The 15,988-nt window shown below is 32.5% G+C and overlaps 2 protein-coding genes across 2 annotated transcripts; one reads left to right on the forward strand and one right to left on the reverse strand.

Annotated features, from left to right (window-relative positions):
- The first annotated feature begins 1,427 nt into the window (after positions 1-1,427).
- On the forward strand, positions 1,428-7,091 carry LOC110721542 (ELMO domain-containing protein C-like). Its single transcript, XM_021900717.1, has 9 exons — positions 1,428-2,091; positions 2,860-2,969; positions 3,355-3,423; positions 3,599-3,714; positions 3,794-3,848; positions 4,978-5,098; positions 5,665-5,712; positions 5,812-5,906; positions 6,264-7,091. Exons 1-9 carry the CDS (start codon positions 2,010-2,012, stop codon positions 6,363-6,365), a joined length of 798 nt encoding a protein of 265 aa, XP_021756409.1. The 5' UTR covers positions 1,428-2,009; the 3' UTR covers positions 6,366-7,091.
- A 2,619-nt stretch (positions 7,092-9,710) lies between these two features.
- LOC110721543 (nucleoside diphosphate kinase 1) lies at positions 9,711-11,988 on the reverse strand. The gene is made up of 4 exons (XM_021900718.1): positions 11,824-11,988; positions 11,494-11,542; positions 10,862-11,093; positions 9,711-10,074 (listed from the first exon to the last, which is right to left on the reverse strand). Exons 1-4 carry the CDS (start codon positions 11,872-11,874, stop codon positions 9,960-9,962), a joined length of 447 nt encoding a protein of 148 aa, XP_021756410.1. The 5' UTR covers positions 11,875-11,988; the 3' UTR covers positions 9,711-9,959.
- Between the last annotated feature and the right edge of the window lie 4,000 nt (positions 11,989-15,988).

Raw genomic sequence — 15,988 nt, forward strand, 5'->3', positions numbered from 1 at the left:
ATAACATATACTCTCTCTGTCCCTTTTTTATGCCCCATTGCCATTTCTGAGGTCAAACTTTGAAAACTTTGACTATAAATTAACGTTAATCTATAGAAGATAATTTAGTCATGAGTGGTCTTGTTAGATTCGTCTCATTGTATTTTTTATTAATATCGCGTTTTTATAATTTTTACGTGGAAAAAAAAATATATGTATTTTAATACACGTCTTGAAAACCGTACACATTCAAATGGGGCAAAAAGATAGGAAAAGAGACAGTAGTCTTTAACATAAATATCCTACAATAAAAGGGACAGCTACCTTGATGATGATTGATTCATTGCAGTCTCATTATATATTATGACCACAATTAGTACCTCCCTATCAGATTATTATCTTTGTTAATATTAATTAAGTTAACATCAAATCAAAATGAAATTAAATTCTCAAGGTTCGTTCTTACGAAAAAGTCTTAGACCGCACTTGACCACCATTGAAAAAGACCATGGTCAACCATACGACTGTGTCATGTTTGAATTAGTGTCCTATGCATTTATAAAGGCTACTTAAAAGTTAGACCATGTCTACCCTACCCATAATTTGTTTAGTGTATTGCATTCATTATTTTAAACTAACTGGCTATTTAATCTAATTATATATACTTGTATTTATAAATCATTTGTATTTTAAAGTGACATGATACTCCATAATATAAAATATAGGTATTATGCTTCTAAAGACTAATATTCCATAATTTAAAATAAAGGTACCGAATTTTTCGAAATATTATTAAATAAATACATATTACTTTTTTTTTTTTTTTTTTGTTTTGTTTTGTTTTGTTTATGAGTTTTTGCAAGAGCTACCGATATTGTATTTTAATAATATAATTTCAATAGTTGCACTTCCCAAAATATAAAGCACTTGATTACATTATATCTCAAGCTAAATTTTGAAAAATTGCATATTATCTTTATTGATACAAGTAACGAAAAACTTTATAAAAGGTTAACTTATACGATAATTGAGATGTATAATTATAAAGCATGTATAATAGATTAATAGGTTGATATATAATCCCTTAATCAAACCAAAATAAACTAATTCAAAAACGGAAAAAGTACTTTACGAATTATTAAGAGGAAATACTTTATACCACCCAATTTTTAAACCAACATACTTTCCAATTTCCATTCCCCAAAGCCTAGCAAATCAACTTTGCTTTTTTATCACACCACCTCTTGTAATTTGTAACACATACATTGACCATAATACCCTCATTATTATGGACTTACCAAAGCACAATTAATAATTATCATACCTTTCTCAAAAAAAAAAAAAAAAATATTATCATACCTTTTGGTACCTTTTTTACAAGTCAAAAAAATCATTACATTAAAAATCCAATTAATTAAGCAACTTTATCATTAAAATGGATGGAAATCTAATATATACATAATTAGTTTAATTACATATGTTTACTATTACTAACCAATAATTAAAATTAAAAAAAAGTCGTAAAACACAGCGCTTTACTTCCACCTTCCTAACAAACACTGAACGCCTCCGAGCATATATAGAGAGAGAAAGAGTGCGAGGTTGAAGAGAGAGAAACCACTGAAACAAGAGAGAGAAAGTTTCAAGCTCCAACAATGGCGATTATATTGCAGATCTCGAAACCCTAATTTCTCTCTCAGAAGCTAATATTTTCTCCTTGTTTTTCTCGTTAAAGAAATCATTTCTTGATTTCTGCGTTCAGTTTCAGTTCGAGATCGGCGTTTTTTGGCGGTTCGATTTCTTGGAGAGTGTCATTTTTCCTTTTGCGACACTTTACAGCGTCGATTCTTGCAGTTCTCTTCGCATTATACTTTGTTATTTTCACTTTTTTTGCATTCGATTAAACTCGCGAGAGTTTCGCATTATTCCTTCATTTTTGTACTGATAATAAGGTTTTCCGGCGGAAATTTGCCGGAATGAACTGAAAATTTGAGCTCGTTTACGCCTGAAAATAAGGTTTTCGCCGGGAAATGGACGACCGCGGTGGTTCGTTCGTCGCTGTTCGCCGAATTTCTCAGAGTTTGGACCGTGGCTCTTACCATACGAATTCCGGTACTCTCTCCATTTTCTCTCTCCTCTCTTATGTAGATAACAAGTGGAATGATGCAAATATGATTGATTCATAATTCATTGAATGTGAATTTAAAAATACGAGTAATAATTAATTAATTTGATGATACAATTGAATTTCTGATGATGTTACGCAGTAGTTTATAGTATTGAGTCAATTTGATGTTAAAAGCTGTGAGTTAGCTGGAAATTGAATGTTGAGAGAATGACTGGAGTCTTCATTATTATGTTTGGCGTCACGTTCGTCATTTACTGAGTCTTCAACAAATTATTATACATATTAATATGTATGTGGTAGGCTAACTGCTCTAACGATTTATTGAAATAAATTGTGTAATTATAGTGGAAGAATTGCTGTTGTAATGATTTTTTCTGATCATTTGTCAGCAAATTTGAGTGGAAAAAATATGGATCAACTGCACCCACCCATAGTCTTATATAGAAATGGTGATTATTTATTTTCTTTATTTTATATAAGGAAATGTTTAGTTTTATATAATTTTTTGTTGATTTGTTTGGTAGATATTCTGCTGTTGAGTGGATTATGTTTGGTTTCGTTGTTGCTCGGAACAATTAAATAAAGTTGGTGCTGGATTAGTTTGAGAAAATCAGTTGGTTGATTTTGATGTTTAATCATTTAAGGGGTTTTTGTTTTCAATTTGTGTCGAATTGATCATGTTTATTTGGGTAAATTTTAGAATTTAGTGTTTTTTAGCATTGTCTTACATCAGCGATGGTTATTGTTTGCAGCTGAAGTTGTTGCGGGATCAACAGCTTGGATAGGTAAAGGTCTTTCGTGTGTTTGTGCTCAAAGAAGAGATAGTGATGCTCGGCCATCGTTTGATTTGACTCCAACACAGGTAATTATTTTGAGATTAAAGCAGCTAACTATTTAAGTTTCCTCCTTTTTTTGTCAGTATCACTTGTACCATTGATCCATTGTTCTTAACATGACACCTTTCTCAGCTGATACCAATATGAATCTGTTGTGAAGCTTTTTCATTAGTCATGTTTCTGGTACCCATTTGCTCGTGTAAGCAATGATGTACCAGATAACAAATCTCATATTAAGACCATTTAGTTTATGTCAGAAGTGTTTTAGATTTACATTTTGGTTCATTAAATTAGAAAATTAGCTTTTTATTTGTTTCATCTGCGTTCTTTCTCTCATTTGTAGAACATGCTCATATGGAAGTTCTGATAGGATATCTGAGTTTTTTTTGTATTTGGCTCGTGTGTTTTCAGGAAGAGTGCTTGCAACGGTTGCAGAGTCGCATTGATGTTCCCTATGATAGTTCAAACCCAGAACATCAGGTACCTCCTGCCATGCCCATTGTAGAGGTTTTCTTAGAGATTTAATATAAGTAACGTGTCGATTGTGATTGGTTACTATATTTTTCGTCTTCTCAAGCCTGTTTAGCTAACATTAACATGTAAATTGAGAGTAATGCTGTTACTGACTCTAGTTTCTTGGTGGTGATTTTCGAAGGAAGCTTTGAGGGCATTGTGGAATGCTTCCTTTCCTCATGAAGAACTTCATGATTTGATATCTGAACAATGGAAGGAGATGGGATGGCAAGGGAAAGATCCATCCACAGATTTTAGGTATCTCAGCATTCTTTTGTTCAGTCTTCCTCTGTTTTGCTAAATCATAGTACTTAACTTAATTTTCAATGTTCAACAGGGGTGGTGGCTTCATATCACTGGAGAACTTGTTGTTTTTTGCTAAAAATTTTCCGGTATGTTATCATTTTCCTTTCTTTCCACTTTAGACATCAGATTGCTGTCTCTATTCAGTTTACTTTAAAAACATTACTAACATTTATGTGTATATCATTGTAAATTTGTTTATCTTTGTTAAGACTTTCAGTCTGGATTTATTGAGTTAGATATGGAGAAGTTGGCCTTTCCTTAGTTGCCTTGTCATGGTATTTTGAATGATGAAGGCATTTAATGATTAGAATTGTTTGTATATATCTTGGATAGTTCTGAATGCTACAATATCAAATTCTCTTTGACTTTTTGGCCATGGTATCATTTTAACTATCTTTGACTCCTTGTTATGGTATTTTGACACTTCATTCTGTATCCCCCCAGTTGTTCTAGTTAGGGGGAGGTTATTTTATGGCATTTTAATAGATATGGTACAAATGGTACAAGATCCTATTAAAAAGCAGATATTGAGGGTATTCTTAAAACCAAATAAAAAGGTGTGAATGATAGTGCATGTTGATGAGAGTGGGAACTAGTAATCGCATGCTTGGAAATATCAGGCTATTAAGTGCAGTTTGTCACAAGGGCACTCACGCACATGAGTTATTTTAGTTATTATTTTGTGATGGACTATGTGATATTTTGGTGTGCAGTAGTTTGGGAATGCCACAAGAACACTTCCACTCTAGTTCTAGGCTCCAGTCCATGAACGAAATTGAATTAAGAGCTGTTTGATTGTGAAAGTATTCTAGGATACTCATCTATGAAGAATTGGCGCACACTTGTATAATGCAATCAACTTAGAGGGAGATAGTTTAATTACAGGCTTGTCATTTTTAAATTATGATGAATATATTATCATGGGGTTTACTCTGGGTTCTTTTGAAGTTCAATGCACCCTTTTTGTCATCAGCTTTTCTCAATGTTGTTTGATGTATATTAGTTATTTCTTACCACCTGTGAACTTAATGTCAAATTAGTCATATGGGGAGATTTATCTATGATTAGAAAGATGGAACATCATTGCATGTCTATACTCTATAGTCTATACACAAGCCAGTTTTAGCCATCTCACAGCTCAAATTCACTTCCCTTTCTGCTTTTTACTGTTTGTAATATGTATGCTGACATGCATTATCTGCTTGTGTTATCTAGAAATCCTTTCAGGACCTTCTGCGTAAGCAGGAGGGAGATCGGGCTATGTGGGAATACCCATTTGCTGTAGCAGGTGTGAATATTACCTTCATGCTGATCCAGATGTTAGATCTTGAAGCAGGTGCATTTTCTCTATAAATTTGAATTTTGTTATTAGCGGTCTGGATTTACAGGTTCTGATTCTTGTATTCATTATTCTGCTACTTGAAGAGAAATCACTCTGTACTTTTCATTTGACGTTTATAGTTTTTGGCCTTGCAATTTCAGATGTTTTATCTAGAATGAGTTATATGATTGCTCTATATTGGCATTTAAAAAGGTTTCTTCTTCGCAATGTTGTTGTAGAGCAATGTGACATGGTATTGGACATATATATTTCATGTACCATAGGATTTGGTGGTGCCACTCTTAGTAGAGTTATATAAATGGATACTTAAAATTTATCCTAGATACGTGTCAATGCTTTGGGTATATAAACAATTATGTTCAATATAGAGGACTTTGGCCTTTCTCCTTCGATAAGTTGGTGTCTGAAATTTTGTATATATTCATCTGTTTGGACACTGCATCTGCACTATAGCTCCTGAATAAATGTAGAATCCATAGTTTATCTGTGATGGTTAATCAAAGTAGGTTCTCACTGCAAACTTTCTAATTGTGCTGATAAACCGTGCTTCATTGATCCAGTCAAGCCACGAACACTGGTGGGAGCAATTTTCCTAAAATGCCTATCTGGTAATTTCACCTCCCTTTACAAACCACCTAATTTTTATGGGATATTGATATCTTGTGTGATCGGTGTTACTTAGATGACATTGCCTATTCCTTTTCCAGAAAATGACTCAGCATTTGATCTGCTCTATTGCATCACCTTCAAGCTGCTTGACCATCTTTGGCTTGAGATGCATGCTTCGTACATGGACTTTAATGTAAGTTCTCTTCAGCAAAAATCTTGCAGTAGTTGAAAAGGTGGTCTTTTGCATTTGTATTTTTCATCTCTAAACTCATTTATTTTTCAATTGCCTTGGCCTAAAGCTCTATTTTGCTCTTTTTTGTACTTCTCCGTCTTTGAACCCAGCCAACTTGCAAGCTTGCTATTACTATCAGAGAGTTTTCCGTTATTGTATTTCCTATGAGGAATAAATATCATTGATTATGTTTTAAGGTCTTGGGATGCTTGGTTTTGGTCTATCTTTTACTGTACTGACTGAACTTTGTTTAAGTTGGTTCTAGTTCGCTTGAATTCTGTGATGTTTGCTTATCATATTTTTTTTGTATCTTTGTAGGCGGTGATGAAGGCTACACGCCGTCAGCTTGAGAAAGAAATGATGCTTGAGGATATTATTCGGCTTGAAGACCTGCCATCATATAGTCTTCTCTCTAAATAGGTAGCTTTCAAGAGAACTAAGATGAACGTTAGATGCAAGATGTTGGAAACCTTTATTCTCTTATTGAAATAGTCCATTCCTTCCACGGGAAATCCTGTCTTTGATACCTAACTGGATGGTGCTGGTCCTAGAAGATTTGGTGTGCCATCTTGAAACCCGGATTCATTGTCAATTTGATTTTAGGAGTGGCTTTTGTAAGCACCACACAGTCATAAATCAGCAGTTCTAGTACCTAACTGAATTGCTATAGGTGTGGCCAGTTTTATCTTGTCAATGAAAATATGCCATTTTTAGGGCTTGGGTTTTCTTAATCAGATGTTCTCGTCGTCGCTAGTTAGTGCGTTTTTCTTAGTATTTTCAAGAGGCAAGAATGTTAATGTTCAATCTCCTGGAAGAAGCAGAAGCAGCTAGCAGAGCTTCACTCTCTGGTCAGATTGGCGAGTGGTAATGGTGATTTGGAGACACTAGCTCAGGGATTGAGTTTATCTTTTCTATCATGCTTTGATGGGAAGGTGTGAAAGGTAGATCGAACTGTCAAGCTCTTAACTTTCTAACCATAGGACTATAGGAGCATCTCTTGATTCTTAATCAGAATTCTTTGCTCATTCAGAAATATTAAATTCTATGTTGTCCTTGCATGTTGAAGTGTGAAGACTGTGTGAATGTTAATCATTTAGCTAAGAATATTAATAATAGGCCTAACTATACTACGAGTATTTTTATTTATTGTTGGTTATTTTGCAATGCAAGAATTGTGGGTCTGTAGGATGGGGGGATTGAATGCGTGTTTCTTCATTGTTAGGGCTCGCATCTAGCTTGACCCAAGTTTAGGGCCTCAGGCTTCGAAACACAGACACGCTTCTCAGAAACACCACTGTGAAGAGGTAATAGAGGAAGGGCATGCTGAGATTGGTGTTGCGTGAGGGGTGAGGGGTGAGGGGTGATTTGTTGACCTGTTCAAAACTGCAGAGCTTGATAACAAAGAAAGCCAATTCGGTGCTGGAGTCCTGTGTTTCGGTATGCAATGAGAATACGAGACTGCGATGATACAGATCTGTTACCATCAGATACCTACTGTAGTTTGTAACAGAACCTTGACAAAAACAGAAACTTGACAAAAACAGAAACTAAATCAACCTGCCACTATCACATTGATTCTTGCAAACATGTAATCCGTATATCACTTAATTTTTCTCCCGTCCGACTTCATAAATCATAACATTGTGCCAAAATTTCTTCCTTCAATCATCACAAATTTCACAAATCGTGAACTTTTATCGCCTTTCTACACTTCCGAGAAATTACCCAAATCATTGCTGGAAAATCTAGCAGATCGGATACTTGCATTCAGGACTACTCTAAAAACTAAAGATAAACCTGATGTCGGCACATCCCCAGAAAGTGGTATATATCAACCAGTAAGGCGACAACCAACAAGCATCATTCTGGTATATTGGTATATCCGTATATATGCTGCATTTTGAAAATGAATAATGATAGAGGCAAAGTGATTGCACACTTTAGCTCAAGAGCTGGCTATATTTTTTCCAGGCTTCGACAGGAAGGTGCAAACCAACCTTTCAACTTCGAACCACTCAAATATATCGGCAAAAAATGGATGGATAACAATTTTTCTTGTAGCGTTATACAGCACATTTTGAATACAGGAATAATGGTCTTTGAGGGCTCAACAACTCGTAAGTGAAAGATGGGAACCGCGTGAACTGATCATATCCAATGAACTCACAACTGTCGTCCAGGTAATGATGCTCGACGCAGGGAGTCAAGGGAATAAATTGGCAAAGATTATAGGTGCCTAGCCCACCGTGCTGTTGAGATGAATAACTGACACAAGGAAACACTAAAAAACTGTGCTTAGAAAGCTTACAAGGACCGCAGAACTCAAGTCCTTAATTAGTTAATCTGATGTTCTCTTAATCTCTTAGATTATGTTGGTACTCTCTCCCCGTCCCACAATATATTTCCTGTTTTTCCTATTTTAGAAACCCAAAATGTTGTTCCCATTTCTATTTTTGGATAATATGTAAAGACCATTATACCCTCATTTTTTTATCTCTATTCATTGTACTTCCTAATTTATCCTTGAATTTTGCACATGTCTACTTTTTTCCGCTTAATTTTCACTTTTTTTTAGTGTACTTCATCCACTTTCTACCCCCATTTCTTAAATACCGTGAAAAAACACAAACGGAAACTATATACTGGGACGGAGAAAGTACAATAGGAATAAAATCTAATTTAGGAAACTATACTACTTCGTACCCCGCCCCCCCCCCCCCCCCCCTCCTACAATACTAAACTGAATTTATGCTTCTGAAAACTCAACTACTCTAGTTTGGAGGAAGTAATGATGGAGGTTAGTTTTGTACGAACAAAAACATAACAATATTAAAATATAATAAAAGTACATAGAAGAAAGATTAAAGAAAAAAAAAAGTGTTGTGGACCCCATTTCACATAAAAAGAGATAAAATAGTGATGGGACCACACTTTGACTGTACCATTGAAAGCTTATAAAATACTATTGGAATTTTTATTCAAGTACTACTGAGAGTATATTTAGTAACACGTAAAGCATTTATAGTGTCACTAAATATACAATGGTATTATTTGACTAATTAAATGAGGACCACACTCTATTTGTACTATTGAAAGTTTATAAAATACCCCTGAGAGTATATTTAGTGCCAGTACAAGCATATGTAATACAACTAAGATTACTATTTAATCATCCAATGATACCACGTGAGTGCTGATTAGGATTTTTCAAATTTCATGTGAAAAGACTCTCATACCTCTCCTTATGCATTTCTATATACCTCGCTAACTTCCCTTCGAAAGCTCTCCTCCAGTTTGTACTATTCGTACTAAAAACCACTACAACTCTTAAATATATTTACTCGTGTGCCTTTATATTTTATTTTTTGTTACTTTTGCATTAAAAAAATTTCAATTGTTAATTAGTCATTCGAGTATTCTTTGCCCAAACAAAATCCTACTGTTCGTCCCCGTACAAGCTTGTTTGAGTTTGTTAGCAAACCTTTTACTTAGTTTGTAATAGTTCTGTTGATTAAGCATGTCAAATTAAAAAAATAAAAAAAATAAAAAATAAAAAAAATAAAAAAAAAAGGAAGAAGAGAGAGAAGTTGTTCATCCAACAATCTGGCCAATAAATAGAAGCTTTTCTAAGTCTATACTACGTATTTTGAAAGAGAGGTGATAGAACGAATAAAGGTTATTTTTAAACTTTTTATCCGGGTTTTTAGTCTTTTTACAGCTCTGGATGAAGAAACACCAAGACATTAAAATTAAATATTAAGATGTCAGCTCGCAAACACCTTGCATCAACCATTTATAGAGCAAAAATAAATTAGTATGTCATCAAATGCTCCTGCAAAACACATAGTAACACAATAAACAGAACACCGCAATCAAAAGAAGCTGTCTAATAAGATTAACCAACACCAAAATGTCTAATTTGGCAAATATGTTTTCTCAAGATAATAGCAACTCTTAGATAGTCAAGTTCCACATGGAGGGTTGGCAAGTAAACCATATTAAGCAGGTATAGATCTATTCATAGATCCATGAGTGTAGGCTGCTTTGCCAGTGAACAACTCCCTCGGGGAACCAAAGAGCAATCTCCTTTGTTGCGCTGTCAACAGCATCACTGCCATGGATGACATTTCTGCAGAAATCATAGATTCATCGATTAACAATAGCACGGGAACAATAAAGTAAATCATAGGGTTGAAAATAAAAAAATTAGCTACCTCCCCCGTAAAAAAGAGGAAAAAACACATAAGTGATTAATCTTGAACTACATTGATACAAAGCTCCAACTTTAAAAGGAATGTACAATTAAAGGTCAAGGAGATACAGGACAATCAAGAGTCTTCTTGGTAAAAATGACAATCAGACAAAAGAGTCCTTTCGACAGTTTTGTTCAATGATTACACCTCGAATAAAGGGGAATTTTAGTTTTCACACAATATAATTGCCGTTCATGCATCAAGACCCCTGTGTCGGTCAAAATTAAGAAATGATCATTAATCCAAATCTACTTTAGTGTACAACTCTTACTGTGCCTAACAGCATATTTATTCATGTAAAAGTGCAAAATTATATTGCATTGATTTGTAAGCAGTTAGCGCTACAAGTGACACGATGAAAGGAAAATCAAAACACACAACATTTCATTGATAAGCATTTAAATATAGAATAACATTTTCTATCCGTACGTATAGACTACTTTCTGATAGTCAGTCAAATATGATTGTGGCTAAATTGTTTGGAGCTGTTTCTTTAAGCAGAGAGGACTATCAATCATCACAGAAGTCACTACTATACCTAGTACATCAGGTAAAACACATTAAAGACAGCATAATACTCATAAAATATCCAGCACAAACACACAGGAAATACTTCAAAATCGAGTTACTAAGCAAATATTAATGCATAGGCAATTTAAGTACCTGCCAATGTCGATGGCAAAATCACCACGGATGGTTCCTGGCTCGGAAGCAAGTGGGTTGGTGGCTCCAATGAGCTTCCTTCCGGTGGCAACAACACCCTTACCCTCCCAGACCATAGCAACCACTGGCCCGGAAACAATGTACTCAACCAAACCGTTGAAGAAGGGCTTGGCAGACAAGTCAGCGTAGTGCTTCTCGGCAAAAGGACGGTCCACATTCACAAATTTCAAAGCTACACAGACCAAACATCATTCAATAGACAGCCACATCAACCAAAACTTAAGCTTTTAACATCAACCAAAACTAGATCATTCCCAATCCCATTTACATAGCTTAATTCGACTAACAAGCATGCAATGATTCATGAGATAGCTTCTCCTTCATCAGATTGGTTCCGGATTCGAGTCTTGGTCAACTCATTATTAATATTGAAATCAGACATGGGGCAGCAATTAAAAAACATAATTGTATTCTTGGACACAATTATAGGCATCAAATAAACACACTTTTGAGCTAATATCATTAGTTTAAGCAACATATTAACCTTGAATTAACCTTGCAATTATTTACATAATACTGAAGCAGAGGAGATATTTGTTTGAAGGTCCAAGTTTGTAAAATTCAGATCATACCTTTCAAAGAGAAACCCTTCTTCTCAAATCTGCTGATGATCTCACCAACCTACACATTTAAAAAACGATTTCAGAATCACAACTCACAATCTGACACTAAAATCTTCCAACTCTGTATTTTACAACCAAATTAAACAAGAAAAGCTTATTATCTCAAAAACCCAGTTCAAAAATCAATCAACCCAGTTAAATTTGCCATTAAATCAATGATTAATCAAGTTTAACAACCCAATCAAGCAGCAAAAAAATCAAATTGAAACTTTAACAACCCAAATAAGCAGCAAAAAAATTTGGAAAAATTGAATTAAAAGGGTGAAAATTGAAACTAACCAGTCCTCTTTGGACGCCATCAGGCTTGATCATGATGAAAGTTTGCTCCATTTTTGAATTGGCGTTTAAGATTCTTTGAAAGATGTAGAGATTAAAGATGGAATAATGGTGGAGAGTAGAAAATGACGGAAAGAAGAGTATATATATGAGAGAGAGTGGGAAGCAAATACAGAACCCTAACCCTAGTTTAAAATTGGAATATCCCTTATGCGATTTTTTTATTTTTATTTTTAAAACAAAAATTGTGAAAATTTGGAGCGATTTGTTTTAGGAAAAGCTAGGTGTAAAGCCCTTACGATGCACGGATTTGATAATATTTTTTTTATTATTATAATAAAATAAGAACAGATAAATTCATAAATATGAAGACATTAATTATTACTGTAATGAATAAGTTATTGCAATTGTTTTTTAAGAAAGGGAAAACTGTTACAATTAATTAAACATATTAATTGTCTTTATTATTTTGGAATCAATAATAAAGATCTTTATGTTTTTAAAATATCTTAATTATACTTAAAATTCAGTTATAACTTAATTATAACTCTAATATAGTTATTATTTATTCAAACAATATAATCTTTTAAATAATATAAAAGCTATCATTAAGGATATTGGAGGAATGCATTTTACTTCCCTTTTTTAATGAATCAAATCCATCCTCCATTAGAAAGATTAGTAGAAAATTCAAGCATACCACCATACTCTCCATAATTGCTAACCAAACACACTGTAAATGTGGTGATCTGGAGTTCAAAGAGTTTCTGCTGGTGGATTGGCTCCTACAAAGGAGTTTTATAGTGGCTTCGTGAGTTCATGCAGCTTTGTGAATATGTAAGCCTCATGTGGTGGTTTTGGGTTGAACACTATGATGGGGGACATATGATATTTCATTCAACCCGCTCAAAAAAATAAAAGGGTCTGGGGAAGTTTACCGTGCACAATAACTGATTTTTTACATCTTGATATTGTTGTAAACTTGAATTTTTATTTTAACTAATTACTTTAAGCCATGGAAACTGTATTTTTAATTTCAATTCTGGCTATTAAATCATCCTCATGCACTGCCTTAATTTTATACGAAGTATAAGTTTCGAAAAATAGTATTGCTGTAACAATTCAAAAATAAAGGTATACAAAAGTATTAAGTATATGATTTGCTGTTAATAAAAAAACATATATAAAAGAAAAACAATCATCTAGAATCTCGAAAGTTGTTACATAATTAAAAAATTAAAAAGCTAACATAAGTATTATTTGTTCCTATCATCTAAATATCTATTTCTTGAACATGGAGTTTTATTATGTTTTGAGAGAATCCTTGATTCATAAAACTAAACCCGCATCATACACAAAGTACACAAATTGAAGTGTTAATATTAGTATACTATTAAATAATCTATAAGATAAAATTAGAAATAGTAAGAAATATTTAATGAATTATATATATTCTAAAAAATATATACATTTATCTTCTTTGATGTGATTTGGTCGGATGAATCATGATTCTTTTTCGTTGAATCAATATTATCAAAAGGGCGTTTTGCGGTTTCTTCAACGACTGTAACTTCATCTTTTGAAGTATCTTTATTATCTTTTATGACATCTTTATTCTACATCAAAATTATTTATGTAAAGCTGTAAGAAATTAAAATTTTAAATTCATGACTTGTAAATAAACATTAAATACTTGTAACAATTATTTAGTACCTCAATGACTCTTTTGTCAAAAATTCTCATCACCGTAAAAGTTTGTCGAATTGTTGTACGGTTATAAGCGGTGATTTTAACTTTGAACACTAACTCTCTTCCAATGATATTTGCAATCATCTTTGGAATTTGTGTATCATCATCTTCATTATCATTATCATCATCATTATGATCATTGATCTGTCAATTTTAATTGAAATAAGTGATAAAAGCATTTGTAGAACAATTTAATATTTCAACTATTGTTAAAAAGCAATTTTTAAAACCTTTTCATAAGTATGAGCTTCAAAAAGAGTACTTGCATCTTGTCATATTAGTTTCTTAGCTTCTTCATCAAAAACTACAAATATTGTTTTCCCACCATGATCGATAACACTAAACTCCAATCGATATCTGATTGAGAAAAAAAAAATAATGCATGAAGAAATTAGGCATTATATAGTTTATTATTCGTTTAATCTATTATTGTAATATGGATAAAGAAAAAATTTGAAACAAACCTTGGGATTGACCTTTCAATTTGTTTCTCACAAGGAATGCCCCAAAAATCTGTTCTTCTTGGAATGATACGTCTTTTACATGATGGGCATGAGATATAATACCAACTATTTTCACTCATAATTGTATCCACTTTAGCCATGCAATAGAAGATCAAATCCTATATGATTTTAAAAATAAAATTAGGTTTGAATTTAAGATTTATCATATACTTCGTATTAAGTATAATAAAGTGATGTATTAAAATACCTTTTCTAAAGTTTTTTGTACATGATTCATAAGTGTTAAAATATCAACTTTTGTAGAGTTGATTTCATCCGGTCCTATGTTGATATGTTGAATTTCAAGTTTTCCAATGGTAGCATTATCTAACTTCTCACTGCATTATAATGATCATATATAAGAGATATATTTATGTAGAAAGAATAGCATAAAAATTAAAATTACCGAAATAACATACCTCCATAAAGGTTTCAATTCATCAACCTCAGAAATTTGAAGATCAATATAAATTTTGGTTGATGCAGAAGTATTTAGATTAATTTTCCCTGTAAACAAAATGACAATGGCAAATTAGGTTATTCGTTGTAAATATTTTAAAAAAAAAAAAAAGTTATTATAATGACTAATATATGATACTTACCATTAAAATATTTGACCATTGTTGAAGTAACAACTATACCAAAAGGCTTACTGGAATCAGCAAGTAGGTCTTTTTGTCTTAAATAATCAGGAAATACTTTATCCCAAATCTTTAATTGGATTCGTTGTCCCCTAACCATGATATCAAAATACAAATAATATACTAATAAATCTAGAATAAATCAAATATAAATTATCTTACAATTATAAGTTATTTTATGAAAGATAGATGTTTTCATACAGTCGACTTGTCGAGTGCTACAATTCATAGAATATCTTTCAAGTGAATTACGTTTGGTTTCATCAATTTTCCACCCAACCAAAAAAATAAAAAAATAAAATAAAAGAAGTAACCACACCTGACACTTCTACTACCTCCATTATATATTTTTGTAGTCGTATTTTACAAGCGCCCCTAAAGAAAGATGATTAGAGATAATGATCAAAATATCAATCATCTTTGGTGGCTTTTATACTTGATTGATAAAGAGGATTATTTTGACGAAGAATTACACCATATTTGAATTGCCAACTGCCCCTAATTAACAACAATTATAAAAAAAAAAAAAAAAAAAAATCATAATAATAATAATATATACAAATATATTAAAATAATAATTACCATTTGTCTTCTATTTCAATTGAATCTCCAATTTTTTTACGACCATACCAACCACATCTTGTAGGACAAAGTGATATACAAAAAAAAAAAAAAAAAAAAAAAAAAAGTTAGTAAAACGAATGATAACACTATAGAATTTTTTAAAAAATAAAAATTGAAAATATGTAAAATATATACCAGGGAGTGTTGCATTACTGCGGAACTGATCTAAATGTTGCAATTGAACAAAATCAAATTTATGCAACGGAATTTTATTATTATCTGCAACGCCCTTAACAGATGTATTTTGAAAAAATTGTTTCATTATCTTGTTATCGCTCACAACACGATATTCATTCTTGTTAGGGACAACAGAAAAATATCGAATTGTGTAAACTTTGCCTTCAATTAGTTTTGAACGAAAATGTTGGACAAATTTCCCTTTGATTGAACCATGGACATAATCACCCTACATATGCAAAATAATATTGTATGTTAAAATAATATTGTAAGTTTCACAATGAATTTCAAAAGGTATTATATATTATTCAATGAATTTAGAACGATAAGTATTATCAAATTAAAAAATAAAATTAAAGGCATACCTCTTCGTCAATTAAAACCATGTCCAAACTAATCAAACTATTATGTTTTCGAAAGTTCAAAACATCAAAAAGCCTTGGTAGATGAAGTAGACCTAAGAAAACAATACAA

Source organism: Chenopodium quinoa, unplaced genomic scaffold (assembly GCF_001683475.1).
Source record: "Chenopodium quinoa cultivar QQ74 unplaced genomic scaffold, ASM168347v1, whole genome shotgun sequence".
NCBI lineage: Eukaryota > Viridiplantae > Streptophyta > Magnoliopsida > Caryophyllales > Amaranthaceae > Chenopodium > Chenopodium quinoa.